Source organism: Anas acuta, chromosome 16, assembly GCF_963932015.1.
Source record: "Anas acuta chromosome 16, bAnaAcu1.1, whole genome shotgun sequence".
Taxonomy (NCBI): Eukaryota; Metazoa; Chordata; class Aves; order Anseriformes; family Anatidae; genus Anas; species Anas acuta.
This window is the reverse complement of record NC_088994.1, coordinates 16,735,734-16,755,221: the sequence shown is the minus strand read 5'-3', so window position 1 is coordinate 16,755,221 and position 19,488 is coordinate 16,735,734. Positions and strand designations below refer to the sequence as shown.

The 19,488-nt window shown below is 51.6% G+C and overlaps 1 protein-coding gene across 4 annotated transcripts in view; it reads left to right on the top strand.

Moving 5' to 3' along the window:
* Positions 1-19,488, top strand: part of CDH22 (cadherin 22) — a 75,386-nt gene that overhangs the window by 39,206 nt on the left and 16,692 nt on the right. For all 4 annotated transcript variants that reach the window (XM_068700505.1, XM_068700504.1, XM_068700506.1 and 1 more), the window contains 4 exons: positions 7,199-7,366; positions 8,401-8,588; positions 9,421-9,674; positions 16,316-16,452. In XM_068700505.1, coding sequence (XP_068556606.1) covers positions 7,199-7,366; positions 8,401-8,588; positions 9,421-9,674; positions 16,316-16,452 — 747 coding nt within the window. The remainder of the gene's footprint in view (positions 1-7,198; positions 7,367-8,400; positions 8,589-9,420; positions 9,675-16,315; positions 16,453-19,488) is intronic.

Sequence of the window (19,488 nt, the reverse complement as noted above, 5' to 3'; positions counted from 1 at the left end):
CTGAACCTCTCTGAAGGCTGTTGGTGCTGGGGTACCCATGCACCGGGGTTTGCACGTGTTGGAGAGGGAGAATCGCCAGCGCAGCCGGCTGCTGCCCAGCTCCATACAGCACCCACAGCAGGCAGCGCTGTGTCAGCCCAGTGTGCCCTGCCTGTGCCTGCACTGGGCACAGCTTCTCTGTGCTCAGTGCCCAGAGCAGAGTATACCTGTAGGCATGTAAAATCTGCATGAAAGGTTTAAGTACTACCGGAGGGGCCTTATCAAAGGCAGCGTTGTTATCGCCAGGGCTTTGATTAAAGGTAACACTTTAATTTAAGGATCGGTTTATAAATGTTCTATTAATATTTAATGAAAGAACAGTGGAAGCTGATCCATTCCTTAATAACTTATAATAGAGCCTGTTGTAAAATGCATCTTTAATAAATCCCTAGCAGATGATGCTCTGACATACTGGTTAGAGTAGACCATAACCAAGAGATGTTGGGGTATATATTCTCCTTGCCTCCCAGGAGTGTGACTCTCATTACCCTTAATGGGAGCCTTGCAAGCTTGCTGAGGAGGGAATACACTCAAATGCTAATAAGAGGTATTTAAGGCACAAAGCATGCAGTAAAGTACCCACAGTTTAATCAAAAATTGTCAGAGGACAAGCAGGCTGAGTAGCTGCAGCTCTAGTTGGAAAGCTGGACAGCAAAGTCCCCCCACCCTGTTGTGGCTGAGATCAGCCCCTTGCCTGAAATGCTACATCTCTGTTGTGTTGACCTGTCTCTAGTAATAGGGATTTTCTAAGGCTATTTTTATAGGAGTCAGAGTGAAATTTGTTGAGAGACTCTGCCGTAAGGGAAGTGTAAGGAAGGTACACGTGCCTCAGCCTCTGCATGTGTGAAACCCAGCATCTCCTGAAATCCATCTGGTGTGTATGGGCCTGATAGCCAGAGCCTGTTTGCAGCTGGAGGATTGCTCAAACCTGAGGAGTGCCTAAGCATGCTGGACAGCAGGCAGGGGTCTGTGATGGCAAGTGTTATTGTCTGAGGCCAGGAGAGTGCATGAGCTAGGGCTGCACCTGCTGCTAGCCCGGGAGCTGCTGCACCTGGGCTTTCTTCTCTCACAGAACTTCTTTTTCTTTTTAATGGTGTGTATAGAACAATGGACTAGACACTGAAAACTCATGTGCATGTGGGATCCTGCTAGTCTGAGACAGTTTTATGCGAGTGGAAGCTGAGAATCAGGCTGCTAGAATGAAGAGGGACCACTGGGAGCAAAATGCACAAGCCAGGACGTGCAGAGGCTCAGCTTCCTGCAACAACATTAATGCTGCTGTATTAAGGCATAAACTAAAATGTGCCCTGTGGGACTGTGGTGAGAATTAATGTCACTCCAGGAATCCAAGCTTCTTGATTCCTTGACTTTTTGTATCTTAATTCTCAAACTGGCTGTATCGTATGCTGGCTGTTTCATACACTGGGTGGGTTGATTTACCATTCTACTTGCTTGCGCCTCATAAGAGCAAAACTGCTGACAGTCTGCAGAAGCATCCTCGGCCTCTTTTGAGCAAATCTGTTTCCAGAATACCTGACCACTGAGTATGTACCGGGACTGACTCTTTCATGTTGTCTAAGCTGTGAAAAGCCTCTCACGGAGGCCTTGCCTGGGTTCCAGGAATGCTCTGTGCAGCTCTGTCTGCTGGCTGCTGGGGATGTGGTTGCCGTCTGTCCTGCACTGCCTGTGGCTTCATGGCAGTACAAGCTGTCTGCCCTTCTGTCAGTGCTAGCATGCATGGCTGCACTGCTGGAGGAAGCAGGGACAGGACTGACTGTGCTAAACCAAATGTCTCATCCTGTCTGCCTTTGGCACCAGCTAGGAGATAGAACTTCCACCTGAGCAAACCCCATCCTGTTCCTGCTCTGAACTTGAATATGTTTTTAGTGCTTCACTTGGGAATCCTGGCCTAACCACTCTGGGTGGCCAGGCTTCTGCCCTAATCATAAGATTTAATTATCCATAGCTTCAGCATAACTCTCGGAGTCACCATTGTTATTAATGACCATTAAAAAAAATAATAATGGAGTGTTACATTTCTTATAATATGTGATAAGGAAGAGCAATTTGTTTTTCCCTTTTGATTTTGACCTCCTCCACCTTTTTTTGCAGGTCCATACATGTATGTGCTCCCTTGCACCCCATAAGCCTCTGATTCCTTCAAACTCAGGTTTTCTTTTCCTTCCTTATCTGTGCAACCAGCTCTTCTCATGCTGTCCTTCATAATGTAGGTGTTGCATGTGTGAGTGTGGTTTGCACACTTAGGTATGCAATACAAATTGTGTGTGGGTTGCTTAGGTTGTCTTCCGTTCCTGGACATTACTAGCTTTGGTATGTGTCTGATATTTCAGATTTGACTGGGGTTTCGAAGGCAGGACCAAAACTGCCTGGATGCCCAGAGGAGAACATTATGTGAAGTCCTGAATTCCCTCAGTAAGCCCGGAATTCCTGTAATCTCTCGGAGTCTTTTAGGAGGGAGACAAGAAACTAAACGGCCCCACTGGAATAGGGGGAACTGAGGCATGGTATGTGCTGGTGTCTGCAAAGCTTTGGGGAATGATTCTCATTCCTGCAGTGGCGGAATGGTGAAGTAATCTGATCCAGTTTTGATGGTGGCCTGCTCTGAGCCATGGTTGAAGCACAGACCTCCTGAGTCTCCTTCCAAGGGTGTTACTTCACAAGGGATGTGTCTTTTCACTCTGTGGCAGGAGACATGCTGGTCCAGACTGCCCTCAGATGGAAGGTGCCTTGCTCAGAGGGCCTCTGAGGATGTGGACATCTGAGCTAGAAGTATTTCACACCAGAGTAAAGCCCATGATTATTAGATTCCTGTAAGGCAGTTACCTGCTGAGTGCTTTGTCCTGCTTTGGTTTTATCACCCAAATAGTGCCGGCTATTGAGCAGATTTGGTGGTATTTTGTGTGCTGTTGTAAGTGTCCCCTTGCTGGCTAATTACACTGATTAATTTGGATCATGCTAGAAAGCCACATGTGCCTTGTACCCGAGGGTGTGCCACTACATGTCTGTATTATTCAACTATAATCGATGCTGACAAGAACTAGGGAGATGAGTCTGAGATGGAGGTTGTCCTTGCTTTGTTGACAGTGTCCGGGAAGGAAGATGTTTGGCAGTTCTTCTGTCTGGAAAGAGGGTGAATCTCCAGTTTCTTGGTCCTTGTCTCTTCTGTCTCTGTTTTGAAAAAGGGGGTCTGCCACCATCTCTTACTGTTTCTTTTGTAGTGTCCCTAGGGGGTCATGGCTTATCTGGCTGTAGGAGATGAGACCATGTGAGTTTGATGCTCGTAGGTATTTGTGCCAGCATTCATGGTGCCATATGCAAGGAGTTGGTGTGGAGTAGGTTTGGAGACCCTGATTTGCCAAGGCCATTAGCATGCAGTAAGTGGCACCACAGCACACAAGATAAAAACAGCCTGATAGGCTAGTAGTAGCCTGGTGTGGCCCGTGTGACGTTAGGGGGAACAGCTTTCTCAGTGACAATCCTGCTGGGGTTCACGGAGGCCTGAAGCAAGGGGAATTCAGCTACATCATTCCCCCACTTTTCCAGGATGGGCTGGATGAGCAGTGCATGTCTTGGCAGGAGGTGCTTTCTGCTGACAGTGCACCTCTGGCAAAAACAAGGATTTTGTCTGCCTTGTGCCACTAGAAGGACCAGTGCCGGTTGGGACCATTTGCTGTGCTCTGCACATGCCAAATGGCCCAGACTTGCTCCCTGCTGGGACAGGCGACCTTGGCAGTGTACTGGGAAGTGCCTGAGCACTACTCCTATCTTGCATGGGGTATTATGAGCTATATCATTATGAGCAGCTCACTTAAGTCATTACAGCCTTGGTGAATACATGAGCTTTTTCCCTCTCATCCCAATTCATCACTATTGTGCTGACATGAATCATTTTCATTATAAAATGCTTCAGACCCTGTTAATTAACAGAATTGCTTAAATTTCAATGAGATGGTGCTTGCCCAGAAATAACGGCTTTATATTCCTAGCAGAGCGACAGGAGAAGCCTATAAACACGACCAGCTGAGGCCAGTCCCATGCAGCCCCTGGGCAATGGGCACCTCTGTAGGGCCAGCCCTGCTGCTTGCAGACTGCAGGTTGCAGTTCTGCCAGGATGCCTGCCTGGAGGTGCGTTCACCCCTTTGGGTGAGGCAGGGTGGGACTCCTGGCCAAATGGCTGCATCTCAGCAGACCCAGGAGGAAATGGGCAACCAGTATAGACCATTGGCACATCACAAGGCAAACACCCGCTATACCCTGCAGAGGGGCTGGGATGTTCCCTAGCAGGAGCTGGACAGTGCCCTGAGCCGCCTCTGATGGGTGTGCTGATGAGGAGCGTGGACCTCGTTGAAAGAGCAATAGAAGGGCTGAGGATTACCCCAGGGTGTGAACCAGCAGTTGCTGGAAGTACCCAAGAGGTGGTGGGTGAGGCAGAGCCTCCCATTGATTCATGGGGCTCAAGGCAGTGACAGTCCAGGCAGTTACAGAACTGATGTGACAGAGGGACTGGAGGACGCTGGGTGAAATTTTGCCTGTCCATAAGAGCCAGGGAGCTGCAAGGATCCAAAGCAGTGGTGATGTCTTTATAATAAATCCTAACAATGGTAATTGTTGGAATAATTGCTAGTTTCAGAAAGCAAGGAGAGATAAATGTCTACAGAACAGTGTTGCCAGCTACTGCTGCACCTGTAATGTCATGCAGAGGAGGAAAAAGATATTTTCTTTCTTCCAGCTCAGTACTGTTTGTTTGACTACCTTTGGGCCACAGCACCAGTGGCTCCTTGGTGTGACCCATCCATCTGCAGCCTTTGTCAGGAGGTTGAGATCATGCTGGACACGTGAACAGGGAAGCTGTGAAAGCCTGCTGGCTGCAGTGGGCTGATGCATGGAAGTCTCAGGGTATGTCCCTGAGGCCTCGTCTTGCCTCCTTGCAGCTTGCTGTGTGGGAGCTGTGTGATGGCACCCAACACGCCCCTCCACCCTGCACAGGTTGTGCTGAAGGCTGCCCAGAGAGTCTTTGGTGAGGCAAGTGGCTTGGGCAGCTGCCATGCACTGCCATCGCTCGCTTTGTAGCATGAGGCAAATGTCTTGCAAGTCCCGTGAGGATTTGGGTGAACCTCTGCTGTCCTTATGGCACGGGCGGAGTTCCTCAATCCCACCAGGATGCACCCCATCACTGGAGGCTACATAGGACACAGCTGGGCATCCCCATCCCACATCATCCCTGATGCCAGGCAGGGTTGTTGGTGAAACAAAGCAAAGGAAGATTTTGCAAGGCTCATAATAAGAGGAGGTAAAGCTAATAGTTAAATGGGAAAGCCTGGAAGAGAGCAATTACAAAAACCTAAAGCAGTGTCTAAATCTGGAGGAATGTTACGAAACTGAGCTGGAGGGGATTTTAGGCTGATCTCTGGCTGTTATGGGTTGTTGCTGGGGTAGTTGGACTAGAATGTGTACATGAATGCAAGGTTATTAGCAGCATGTCCCATGTGTGCCCCTGGTGCCACCCAAGGGCAGTCACTTTTTTCTTTCATTCTCAAAATGTTTCTTCTGTGCTTTGTTTCCATGTAAATGAAATATCGTGTCTGACAAAAGAAGTTGTCTTCTGCCATTCTCAGTATTCTCTGGGTTTCACTACTCCTTCCTTCCTGTTTTACATTCCTGTATATTTTGATCCGGTCACTTCTCCAAGCCCAGATGAATGATGACCTATAAAGACTTTTTTAGATCTCATTTCATAAAAAGCACTAACATACCATATATATATATATATTTTTTTTTTTTTTTGCTTTAAGGTCTCTAGTATGACCTCGGCCTCTGGTACATAGAGCATGTAACAGTAGCATCTTCAGCCTCTTTAACTTAGAGGGACACTTCAAAATGAGGGGTTTTGTGCAGCCATACTCTTGGAAATACCCTGACCCTGATTCTCCAGCTATCCTATTCTTCGTTCAGGTGTCGTCCAGGCATGCATGGGCAACTGGGCACACATGAAGTGGAGCCAGGTGCTGCTGTTCTGTATTGAGTCGATGACTGTGAGTGCCCTGGGTGCGTGCATGCCACCAGCACGCGGCCCCTCGGGCTGTGGCAGGAGCCATCTGCTGCCCTCAGCCCGTCCTGGCAGCCACAGGACCGGTGCGTAGAGCCACCAGTATGGGGAGAGTGACTGGGATGGAGGCCGGCCAGGCAGGCAGAGGACACGGGACCAGCTCTGCCCTCATCGCCCTTGTCCCATCCGTGCTGCTTTGCTCTGCAGCAGCTGCTCCTCCTGTGGCTCCAAGCTGTGCGCGTCCTCCTGTGGCTCCTGTCTGAGCAGATAAGGATAAGTGGGCTGCCGCGGATTTGTGCCAAAGGGCTTTCATGACTCAGCTGGGGCTTCTACACAGCCGCCTTCTGCAAACCTTGCATCTGGCCCCAGCACCTCTGGCCCCTGCCAATCCTTCACCTGCTCCTGGCCTCCCTGGGGGGAAGCAAAAACTTCCTCCAAATGGAAGTTTAACCCTGTTGGAGCTACTGACAGCCCCCATTAACTGCAGCTAGGCAGGGACCTTGTGTGATAGGAAACTGTGAATTGGCCATTGAGACTTGTGGGGATTGGGTTGGTGGCCCATGGAGGCCAGGTGCCAGGAGGGTGGGTTCAGTTTGTTTCTGCCTGGCTGACAATTCCCTGTACTTGGTCCTCTCTCCAAAGCACATTTCTCCCCTTGGTCAATTTTTGCTTGTGTGATCTCTGTGAAGGCTGCGAAGGAGTTTGCTTGCTCCAGGGCCCAGCAGATGCTGTCTTTAGCAGCAGATGCTAAATGTGTCCTTATGGAAAAGGCAGCCAGCAGCACCTAGAGCTGCCTTATGAAGAGCATCACCAGCAGTCAGGGGAGGTGTGCTTTCTTTCTACCTAGCACTGGTGAGATTATGTGAATGCTGTGTCACCTCCAGGGCTGCCAAATACAAGAGAGACGGGGGCGTACTGGAGTAGTCCAGAAAAGAGGAATGAAAATTAGTGAAGTATTCGATAATCTGCCACACAAACAGAGGCTGGGAAATCTAGCTGGCCCTGCTTTGACACAGGGCTTGGACTAGGTAATCCTCCAGCAACCCCTTCTCTGTGATGTGCCTGCACTCATGCTGTCCTGCCAACTTCCAGGTGTGATCCGGACAGCTGTGGCTGACCTGGACCGTGAGACGCAGGACCGGTACGAGGTGGTGATCCGTGCAACAGACATGGCCGGACAGTTGGGTGGCCTGTCCGGATCCACCACAGTCACCATCGTGGTCACTGATGTCAACGACAACCCACCACGCTTCCCTCAGAGTAAGTCCTGACAGCAGTAGGGACTGAGCACCTGATCCCAGTCCTTGTGGGTGGTGGGACAGAAGTTTGGCTCGTGGCACGGCCTGGCGTATGGGTGCAGGCGGGCCGGCCCTGCTGCTTGGGCTGTGTGCGGGGCAGCAGCACCAAGGCACTGTAGCGTGCAGAACTGTGTGCCTGGTTCTGAACACAGCCCTGCCTAACAGTGTGATGGAGGGGCAGCTCCCTTGGCTGAGCCTGCCCAAGGCCCCAGGAAAGAGCGGGGCTGTGTGGTAGGGAGAGCAGGAATAATCCCTCCTTGACCCCCTCTTTGGGCAGCGCTGCAGGAGATGGTGGTGCTGGGCCACTCTGGCAGCCTGATCTGTCCTGCTGCTTTCTTCCAGGGGCTTGGGCAGGGACTTGGGTATTGGCTGCTGGCCTGACCCCTCCTGGCTGCTGCCTCAGGGCTTGGCACCTTCTGCCAGAGCAGGAGGCATCGTGACACTGCCTGACACCCTGGCAGCAGTGTGGTCACCAGACAGCCCTGTTATCCAAGTCATGGCCAATGGCCTGTGGCTTGTTCTTGTCTTCCCCTGGGACTCCCCGAGTGAATTGGTGATTCTGCTGCGAAGAGTGGGTTGTGCAATTTCTGCATTGCACAGCAGCCGCAGAGGGTGTGAGCACATGGCTGACAGACTAGAAAGAATGCTGCAGTTGGAGGAAGCTCAGCTCTTAGCTGCTGCTTCTAGAAATTAGAAATGGCAAAGTTTGCACAGAATTGGAGAACACTGATTGCAGGGCAGTGCAACCAGAAAGAAACTGAGAAACCACCCTTTTCTTTACCTGGCTCTTCAAAACATTAGTGCTCTCCAGTTATCTTCCTGCAGGCCTTGTTTTTGGCTGGGGTTTGTGTTTTTGTGTGGTAGGGCATTCTGGACTATAGATACTGGTAGAGTTTGGGCAGCCCTTGTGGCCCCAAGCAGGCATGCAGATGGGCATACCCGAGTAGAGAGGGCACAAAGGCAGGAGCTGTGACCTGGTGCTTTTCTCTCCTCCAGAGATGTATCAATTCAGCATCGTTGAAACTGCCCCTGTGGGCACCGCCATCGGGAGGGTAAAGGCAGAGGACTCTGACGTCGGGGAGAACACAGATATGACGTATCAGATGAAGGATGAAGAAGGAGTGGAGATGTTCAAAGTCACCACAGACAGCAATACCCAAGAGGCTGTTATCACAGTACAGAAGGTGAGAGAGAAGGAGAGCTAGCTGGATAGAGGGAGGGCAGGGATCTCTAGGGGGACCTTTTTATCTGGGGACTCCTGCTGATGCATTTGAGTTGAAATAAATTCTCTTCTGAGTGCTGCTGTAGAAGTAGCAGTTGCGTTTTTGTGCTTGCAGATACAGGGAGAGACCTGTTCTGCCTGGATGGCAAAGCACAGACCTGTGTCTAGGAGGAAAGGCTGAAAAGGAGCAGCAGTGTACTGCCTACAGGAGCCTGGCACAGCACAGCTCCCAGGGCTGCAGTGAAGCGAGCAGTGTTTGGGTGAAGCTGTGCACAGGGCAGTGGAGACCAGTGCTTACAGCTGTTATTGATAGCACCTGTTGGGAAGAGGAATATGCCTGTTTAATTCCCATACCTGATCAACAGCACTTTGAGTCTATCTGCTTTAGCAGCAAAAACAATCCAGCAAATACTTGTTACAGGCAAGAAAAAAATTATTATTCACCAAGGCCACTGCATTCAGCTCCCTGCCTCTGTAGAAATAATCACAGGGTGATTAATGATCCAAAACCATTCACTTGCCAACGTGCAGTCTGCTGTCTTCTTGATGGGTTTTGTCTGGGCACCCAGTGGGGTCCCTGGGAAGCAGGCTGGAGGTTTCCTCTTCTTCCTGCTCCCCTTGGTGTGGGTGCTGCTTGTGGGAGGGCAGAGTGTGGGTGCAAGAGCTCACGGGCCCTTTCTGGAGAGCAGACTCCAGCGCTGCCACAAAGTCTGCCGAGCAGAGGCCTGTGAAAGAAGGGGCAGTGACAAGGGCTCCTTGATCGGGATGTGGCTAATTCTCTCCTGTTGTCTCAGCCTCTTGACTATGAATCAAAAAAAGTGCACACCGTCGTGGTGGAGGCCCTGAACAAGTTCGTGGACCCACGTTTTGTGGACCTGGGCACCTTCCGGGACCAAACCATCGTGCGGGTGTCTGTGCTGGATGTCGACGAGCCCCCTGAGTTCCGGCCCCCCTCCAATCTGATGGAGGTCCAGGAGGATGCACAAGTTGGCTCCGTCGTGGGGGTGGTCACTGCCCTTGACCCTGATACAGCGAACCACCCTGTCCGGTAAAGCATCTGCTTAAACTTTGCATCCTCTTCCTTTCCTTTTAGCAGCAGGCATGGGGTTACCTGCAAGGGATGGTTGTGGCTGGAGGGCTCACGGCCATCACCGGGGTGGAGGGGAGGCAATGGGAGAAGTGGAGGGGCAGAGCAGGTGAGGGTGATGAGCACTGTGCATGTGCGGGGCTGGCAGTGAGTGACAGTCTGCACGCAGGTACAGGCAAGCTAGAACAGCCATCTTGCAGGTGACAGACACGTCACTGGCAAGTGACAGGTTTGCAATTGTCAGGGGAGTGTCAGGGAAGGTGGCGGGGTGATGCTTGCGTGTCCTTGCTGCTGACAGTGAGGCATCTGCAGCGCTGCCTGACACTGGCCAAGCAAGCAACCAGAAATGACAGGCAGGTAGTGATGAAGAATGATAAATGAGGTGAGGCTTGGGAAGTGCGGAGCTAGAGCTTAGTTCTGTGTGTGTGTGTGTGTGTGTGTGTGTGTGCATGGGGATGAAAGATCAGAGGAGTTTATATTTGGGCAGGGGACATAATCCAGGCAGCAGCTTATCTGCACAGGACATTTCCCATTTCCATTTAATTTGTGGCTAAAGAGATTGTTACCTTGTTAAATTGTTATTACCTAAGGCACAAAGCAGCCTTCTGGCTCTGCCAACTGGCCTGAGTCATGAGCAGTTGGGATGAAAAGCTAGTGTTCTGAAAACATCCTCAGTATGTGGAAAATTTCCTTGAAATGTGTGTTCTCATGCCAGGTGATGGTGGGGCTGCAGGCACTTTGTGCACAGCCGCTCACTTCAAATGAGTTGCAGTGGCTTTGCATTTGAGAGCTCTGTATGGAGCCTGTCCCTGTCAGTGATAAGCTGGGACATGTTGGGGCTTTGGGATAGCAAGAGAGGGCTTGGGTACTGTACCGATCCCACTGATGGCATCCCTGCATGGCTGCTTGGGGTGCTGTGTTGACTGCAGGGGGGGAGTGTGTTAGTTCAGGGTGGGCTGGGGGGCATTTCCAGGTCTTCAAGATCAAGATATATAGAAAGCTCAGAGAAGATTCTGCAAATGGAAAACTGCTATCTACAGATGCCTGGCAGCTAGCAGATGGTATTGTGTCAAAGTTGGGTGCTGAAAGTTGTCTTTGGGGTAAGGGACTGAGCCTTGGCACAGAATGAACTGTGTATGTGAGCATGCAACACTTGCACTGTTGGTGCTATCTGTTGGATGCGTTCTCAAAGCGCCTACATGCACCTTGGCTTATTGGTTCCCTTTTCCTTCAGGCTACGTCTGATTTCTTCTTTCTTTTTGGCCTGCCCTGAGCACATGGCTGTTACCTTGTGCTCATCTGATGTGTGCGGTCTTTCTACGTATCTGTGTGTGTGTACACATGTGCCTGTACTTTTCCACTGGAGTGTTTCTAGCAGTGCTACAGAACATACATTTTACTTTCTGATCTGTAATTGTAGGAAAAGTGCAATGGAGACAGAACTATCCTTCTTCTCGTTTTCTCTTGTTCTTTATGCTGTTTCCCCGTGGAGTTTGTTGCCTTGTTTGCAGACAGAACAAAAGAAAGCAGAGAGGCTTTCTACCACTGTGCAGAAGGTGATGAGGACTTGGAGCAGAGAGAAGCAGATTCAAGTACTCAGTAGGAGCAAGAGCATTACAGGCCAAACTTCACTCTACACGCATCTCTGTCTTACAGAAAGCATAGTGCCAGGCAAGGTAATGACTCATGCTGAGGCATGAGGGCATGGCCAGCAGGACCCCTGGGCATCTACTGCAGCTTGGGAATTGCAACGTGTTTTTCCTTGTCAGGCGCAATGTACTTGAATCTGTGCCCCTCTGCCTCTAGCTGTCCCCAGGCAGATAGTTCATCCTGCATCCCCTGGCTCCCCTGTGGCAGTTGGTCTCCACCTGGCCCTCTCTCCACTCACCTCTGTTCTGGCAGTGCCTGCTGGCACGAGGGGCGGCCAGTCCATCCTCCTGTGAGGCTCCCTTGGCACTTGCCTGGGTAGCGCGGGTGGGTGATCCTTCCCTGCTGTTCCCACACGTGCTGCGTGGAGCTGCAGGTTGCTGCTGGTGTGGCACCAATGCAGGAGGAAGGCACTGTTTGATCTTTCCCACTTTCCTGTCCCCTGGCTAGCCAGGTAGTTTAATAAAATACTTTGCTACATAGGCAGCCGCTCACAGCTTCAAAGTGGTGCACAAACATTAATGCAAGCATCCTGCCGTGCCCCGCCAGGATGTGACACTAGCCCGTCAGCAGGAGCCGGCAGTAAGTCACCTCACATTTCAAGTGTGCTACTCAGAGTACAGTCGCAAGAAGCCAGCACTTGTACTTCACCTCTGTTACATTAGAGAGCAACCGGTCCTGACAGCATGACCAGCATTTGATCCTCAGCTCCTTGAAGCTGGCATGAACCCTTTCAACTCTTTGCAGTTCAGTGGATCCCTGTAACTTCCTGATCCTCCTCTGCCTGAGGTGGGAGCAAAAACGTGGCTGTGTTTCTGCAGAGGCTGCTGTCTGCTGGACTCTGCTCTGTTGGTTCTGCCATGTGAAGAGAGGAGGGCCACCACCTTCTGTCATGATGAGGGGCACTCTCCCCTTGAGGCAAGAAAGAACAAGGATCACCAGAGACAGCTGAGCAAAAATCAGCTCTGTCAGCATTTCCAGGTCCTGCTGACACCAGGCTGCCAATAACGAGGTTTTGGAAGTATTTTTAGCCAAATGGGACAGGACGTGCCCTTGGCTCCTTGATTCCATCCCCAAGTGAACACAAAGAGGGCTCTGTGGCTCCTGCTGCAGTGGCTGGCCTGAAGCAGCTGCTGGAGGCAGGCTACAGCCTGGCACTTCCCGGCCCCCCGCCAGTTCACTTGTCCCATGAAGATGTGGCTGCTCGGTGCGAGAACAAATCCCTCCCAGGAGAGCCAGGTTGGATCCTGAAGTGCCCTGTTATGAAGATGTGAGGGCTGAAGTAGTGTCCAACTCCCCTGTGGTGGGAACCATCCCAGGGACACTGCTTGCTCCCCCCTCTCTGGGGGGCTGTGTCCCGGCTGCCCGTGGATGTGGCACCCGCTGCAGCCGCTTGCCTGGGCAGGAGGATTGCTGGGGCACCCAGACGGCCCCAGCTTGTGGCTGCTTGGAGAGGGCCGCACACCCTCTGGCAGTGATGCTGTGAAGCAGGGAGCTGTGCTGAAGCTCAGCACGGCACAGGCTTCCCCCTTCCTCTGGGGAACATGGAAACAACGGGGCAGGCAGAAAATGCCTTTCTCAAGAATGGTGCTTTTTATTTTGTTCCATCCTTATTTGTTGCCTAACAAAAGCTGGATCCACTCTTTCTAGAAAGCATTTAGTTTCCAGTTGGCATTTTGGCTTTGGCTGTGTATTTCCTGCGTGTAGTGTGATGTTTCTCAGCTGAGCCATTGTATTAGGTAAAACAGTGATAGACTGTCTGCATACGTGAGGCTGTTTACGTGGAAGCCTTTTGTTTTTCTCTCTGCAGTGAAAGTCTGTGCTCTGATTGTGTGCATTCCAGGCTTTATCAGCACCGGGAAGACGCTGCTTGGGATTTAAGGTTCTCAGAGATATTCTTGTTTGGCTTTCACCAAATCCAGAGGCACGTGTTGGACATAGGCATTTTATAGACTCCAACAGCACAGCAAGAACTACAACCTGCTTTAACACAAAAGGGAGAGGAGGAAAAAACAAACATAACAAAAAGCTTTTCACACGGTGCTTGAAAAGCTCCCTATTAACAAAACACATGGCATAAAATGTGCTCCTTGTTGCATTCAGGGGGAGAATTGAAACAAACTGCTTGAGAAATGCATTCGTGAGAACGATGAGCACCAAAAAAGCTGTCTAAATTAAACAGTCACTTGTAACATCCAGACCAACAGGCAGTGCCAGCAGGAAGAGAGGAAAATGGATTACAAGGTCCGCATCCCAATCAGAGCTGGGGACTGCAGTTCCAGATATGGAACAGCAGCAGGCTTTAGGAGGAATAAGCAGATATCCTACTTCTGTGTACCCGGAGGACCAGGGACTAATTGGTGCCACTTCCCAGGTTTCACTTCGGTGGAACAGGTGAAGATGAAGCTGAATTACTAGTGGTGGAGAGGCTTGTGATGGTCAGCAGAACATTGGTTGGTAAAGATCAGATTACACAAAATGATGTAAAATGAGCATAATTGTTACCTTCTCATTGGAAGCCCTGGTCTCCACAGGGTTGGCTGTAACCTCTTGTAAGGGGAGGTCTATGGTCATGTAGAGTGCTGTGGAGCAGGTTTTCTGATTTCTGAGTTGGCTATGGAGTGGCTTTGTAGGGAGTAGACTGACATCCTTGCACCCCTGGGTTCCCACGTCCAATGCCAGCATAGTGCTCCATAGTCTCCACAACACTTTGTGCAGATGGAATGCAGGCAGCTAGTGCCAGATGTTTTCAGGCTCAGTTATGTCTCCCTTCACTAACTGGGTTTTCCCGTTAAGCTTTTTTTTTTTTTTTTTTTTTCCCCTTTTGAAGACATCTTTGTTTATGCAGTAATGATATGAGTGTGAACAAAACAGGCATAGGATTAACCAACACACAAGGAAGCATATGGAGGTGAAGTACCATCCTGACCTCTGACAGTAGGAAAAAGCAGAACAGAAGAGGATGTGATGGAGGTCAAGGGATGCAGTAGAACAATGGAAACAGTTATGCAAACATGAATTATGCTATTGGAAGGATATTGGGTTTTGTCATCCCAGTTTCTGTTCCTTCTTCTAGCAAAATGTTGCACTGATCTGTACCAGTCAGAGCAGCCAGACCTCTCCTTTTCGTTTGCAGTGGGAGAATGCGGAGTGGATGAGAGGCTGCAGTACATGCCAAGACAGAGGAAGCCAGCCACACAGGTGCAGGATGTGATAGTTTGTGCATGTGCACCAATGAGATTTAGATAGTGATTTTTGAATGTTTTCCCTTAACTACAAGTAAGTGCTGTTGTACTTTCTCATCCCCATCTGTCTGAAAAGGAGGGAGCTAAGGAATGCAATCTGGTGCTGTATAACAGTAGGCATTCTGTAGGCAGAAAGCCATTTGTATTCCGTTTAGGTGCCTCCATCAGGTAGCGATGCTCAGCTGTGTGGATGATAGGTGCCCCTGGGAGGCAATCCACGTGCAGCTGGCTCCCTCCTGGCCAGCGTGGGAAGGCACAGGGGCTGCCAACAGCTCTGTGCAGGGCAGCTGCCCCGTGCCCAGGGCTGGTGCTTGGGCTGTGGGTCTGCAGAGCACGGCTGGGCTGTGAGAGGCACAGAGACTTGGGACAGCCACCGTGCAGCATGCCCGCACCGTCCTGAGCGTGTGCCAGCCCGTCCTGCTCTGCTTGTCTGGCGTGCCCTCAGCACTGCCCTGTCCGTCAGCTTTTCAGCGTGCTTTGTCTCTGCGTTTATCTTCCTTCTGTTGTTGGACATGTGACTGAAGGTTTTAATTTATTCACAGCCCTCCTTCTGGTAATTTATCCTTTGTACTCTTTGCTGTCTTGTATTATTTAATTCTGTAAAGCACTCTGGGATGCAGTCTGTATGAAAGATGCTGCACACAATAACATTATGCTGAATTGTTTGTGATTTGTAGGCCTTCTGGACTTCTAATTCTGATCGCAGTGGTGGTGGTTATTTGTGTTACGGCAGCACTCAAGGGCCTCGGTTGGATTGGGCTTCCCTTTCAGTCCCTGCCTTCAAGGAGCACACATCCTAATTGCACCTGATTTAATGTTAGCCTGCTTTATTCTGTGTGCAGTGGTTGGAAACGCAGGACATGCCACCAGGACTGGCTGCGTAGGCTCATGGTGTTACGGCTAAAGCATGGGGTGAAGCCTAGCTGTTTGCCTTCTCACGAGCTGTGACAGAGGCAGGAACAGTGCTCCCGAGGCACGGGCACAGGGAGCTGCTGTGGAGGCATGGCAAGGGGCTTCAGGGGGTTGTGCTGGAGCAACCCCAGGAAAGGAGAATGAGCGGCTTGCAGCAGGGCTCTGCTGGGTTGGAGCCCTTCAGGCTGCCCTGGTAAAAACAGGCATCCCCAGTGAGGGCAGGCTGAGGGGCTGCGGGGGATGATGTGCTGCGCTGGTTGCAGGGGCACTGGCTGTTGCCCACCCCTCTGCTGCCGGGGTTCTTGCGCTGGTTGCAGGGGTTCGGTCTGTGCCTGGAGGGGACCTTGCCACTTGTACCTGCTGTTGCTGCTGTGCTCTCGTCTGGGTCCTGTGGGAGGGGGTAGTGTGTGAGAGAGGCTCACTTTTAGTTAACGCCTTTCCTGAAGCTCCTGAGCCTACAGCTCAGCAGCTTTCCAAAGTCATGTCTGGAGTTACAGCCCATGATTTCTGTACTGCTCTATCCTGAACACGAGGTTCCCATCAGAGCAGGTTTTACCCCTTGTCCACAGTCTGCATTTGGTTCTACTTTGTACACCAAAAGCCACACTTTAATTTTATGAGAGCGCTCTGGGCTGGCAGCCTGGCAGAGACACGGCCTTCGTGTAGCCAGCTGCAGCAGAGGAGCAGTGAGAGCGGTGACAGTGCCTGCTGCATTACACCCCGTACCCCCAGGGCTGACTATGAGGTTGGCCGTGGCACATCCAGTTGTTCATGGTTTTCCCTCTTGCCTGGTCTCAGGTATGCTATCGACCGCAGCACAGACACAGAGAGGATCTTTGACATCGACGCCAACACAGGTGCCATTGTGACAGGAAAGGTCCTGGACCGGGAGACAGCAGGGTGGCACAACATCACTGTCCTCGCGATGGAAGCAGGTGAGATGGAGGAGCGCCGTGCGGAGCAGACAGTCTGCACTGGACTGTATCAGGGGCAGAGGGAGAAATACAGGCATTTTCACTGCAAAGGTGACCAAGGTGCAACAGTTAATTAACGCTGAAATTAAATAAATAAATAAACGCAGCATTACTTAGTCTGACATCTCCCTAGACAACCTAAAAATACTCTTCCTGACTCAGTCATTAATAAGGGATCGTGGTCGAATAGTGTCTTTGATGAACAGTAATCAAATTTGTGTTAGCTATGCACCAGCTCTGGCAGTCATCCCTGTGCAGCTTGCTCCCTGCATTCACAGCTGGTGAGCAGCTCAGGGGGCTCTTGGAGATGTGTGTTCATGTCACCAAATCCTCCTGGTCAGCTGCATGCTGCAGGTGGATGCCCCCTCAGCTGGAGCCTTGCAAAACGGAGACTGCCAGCACTCACTGCTGCTGGGGGCTAAAGGTGGTGGCAGGCTGTACCTGCACGACAGGTATGTGGCTCTGGATGCCTCCCGTGCCCTTCCTGCTTGGCCCCAAGACCTGCATTTGTACCCCCACAGGGGGCTAGAAAGCTGCAAACTGGGAAGAGCCCCCAGAGGTTTTCTGAACCTGCCTCTGATGCTCCCCTCCTGCATGCTCTGCTCTGCCCAGTGAGGTGCTTTTAGCTGGTGAAATAAATACTCAGTGTGGTGACAGGCAGAGCGGGGAGCACCCACCTCGTGAGACAAAGGCAGGGGGATGCTGGTGAAGGGGATGAGGGTGGCAGCAGCAGAGCTGCCTGCTGGGTTTGGCGCTGCCAGGTTGCTTGAGCCCCAGCCAGAGCACTCAGCCTCATCCCGTGGCCTCCCAGACAAGCGCCATGGCAGAGGATGAGAGGAAGCTCTCTTGTCCTCTTCTGAAATGAGCTCCTTTCTGGCCTTCCCGTGTGACAGTCATCTCCTTTCCCCATGGCCGTGCTACCCCAGGGTCTGTATTTGCATTAACTTCCAAATCTGAGCACACCCAGCTGAGAGAGCTGGGAGGGAGCAGCTTAGGGGCTGTGCAGGGTTTGTTGGTTGATCTTTCCTGTGTGACACTGGGGTGGCAGAGCCTGGCTTGGACGTTTCCAGCAGAAGTTCTGTTTGTCTTCTTTACTCCAGTAAAGAACAGACCTGGGTCCTGCTGCTCAAAAGAGCTTTGAATAAACTCCTCTTGAGGAATAAAAAGAAGATAATAGCAGCAAGGGGAAGGCTTTGATTACCTGCAGGTGCTGCACTGTGGGTAGGAAGAGGTTGAGACTGCCCTGGCTATCCTGCTGCCCTCTGTAATGTTTGCACAGTGTGAACATTGGCTCACAGGCTGTGCAGGTTCCCCCGCATGATGGTGGATATTGCCCCGGGGCCCCAGAGATTGCTCATCTTCTCTGAGTTCTTCCTTTTTCTGAGTCTTAAGATGGAGATGGGCTTCAATCCCAGGCACCGTGCTGGGAAGCAGGAAAACACTGCCATGTTCTTCAGTTTTCTTCATTTCTGATGCACAAGTCACCGGCTCTGTCTGGGACCTGCTGTGCTCTGCCACCCCATGGCAGCTGATACCAGGGAGCTGCTTTGGCTGCGAAACACCTCCCCGTTCCTGTGGATATTTGCCAAGACCTGCCTGTTAGACTCTGTGCATGAGCTTTCCTAGGCTTTGCTTGGAGAGACCCCACGGGGTTCCTGGTTCTTTGCTCGTTTTTGAATAGGAAGATGCTATTCAGATTGAAGAAACTGCATCAGGGGCCTGAATGGGGACCCAGAGGCTGGTTTCTGCTGGATCATTCTGGCTTCAGGAAGGCCAACGCTGCATTGGCAGGGATCTGCACACGCGGGGCTGGGGCACTGTTGTGCCCATGCTGCCCTAGGGAAGGAGGGGCAGTGCCCTTGGCCAGACCCCAGCTGCCCCAGGCTGGGACCTCTCTGGCTCTGTTGCCCCGTGCTGATGCGTTGTGCCTGCTGGCTGGGTGAGCCCCATGGGCCCGGCCGTGGTGCCCCGCTGCGCACATGCAGCCAGCAGGCAGGAGGGCAGCCCCGGGGCTCTGCAGGGGAGGCTCTGCCAGCGCTGGCCAGGGAGGAGGGCTTGTGGTGCTGCCGCACAGCTCAGCATCCAGAGGAAATGTGAGGTGACAAGAATCAGAAGGAAAATATTTATACGCAGCATCTAAGATTTCAGAGCAAGTCAGTAAATGCTGCGGATACCCTCCGGCAGGAGAGCCTGTCAGGCTGCATTGCTTCAAAAGCTGGGGAGACTCTTCAGTGCTCTGACTTCTCCCATCAGCGGGCTCTGACTCATCTGTTTTAACTGCCCAGACATTCCTCCCAGTGACATTATCCTTAACGTTTTGTAATCATGAAATATTAATGACTGATATTGAATTTAGAGTACAATTTATGTCTGAATCCTCTGGCAGAAAGGGCAGTTGTAAAGGTAAGGCCTTCAAAGTGACAGAGGGGCTTGGGAGTGGGGCCGAGCAGCAGCTGTCACGCTGTGCTTGGCGTGGCACTGGACTGGCGGCAGTGGTGGCTGGGAGCCTCTGTGCTGCTGTCGGTGTGCCTGGTGCCTTCATCTCATGGGGCTCGCAGGGCTGCCCAGTTCTGCACTCACCGAAGTGCAGGTTGTCTGCTGCTGAGTCTGTCCGCAGCCACAGGATGGTGTCAACTCCATCGGAGGCAAGTAGTAAAATATCCTTCCTCCTTCCCCAGTGAGATGCAAGCCTCGCAGAAACAATGGAGTGAGCCTCCCAGGTGTCTCACCACCCTGGCTCTGGGTCTGCTCAGGGCTGGTGGGAAGCTGTTCCTGTGCAATTCCTGTGGCGTGCCCTGGATCACACCTCCCTGTCCGCCGGCAGCACTGCCCTGTGAATGGTTTTAATGAGCTGCAGCTGATGGAGAGAGCGCCAGCTGACAGCATATGCTCCTGCAGGCAGGCTGGCTGTTCAGCTCCATGCAAGCGCTGTCCCCACACCTCGGAAAGCCTGTCCTAGGACTAGGTGCTCCAGAGACTGTGTTTAGGGGTGCATGA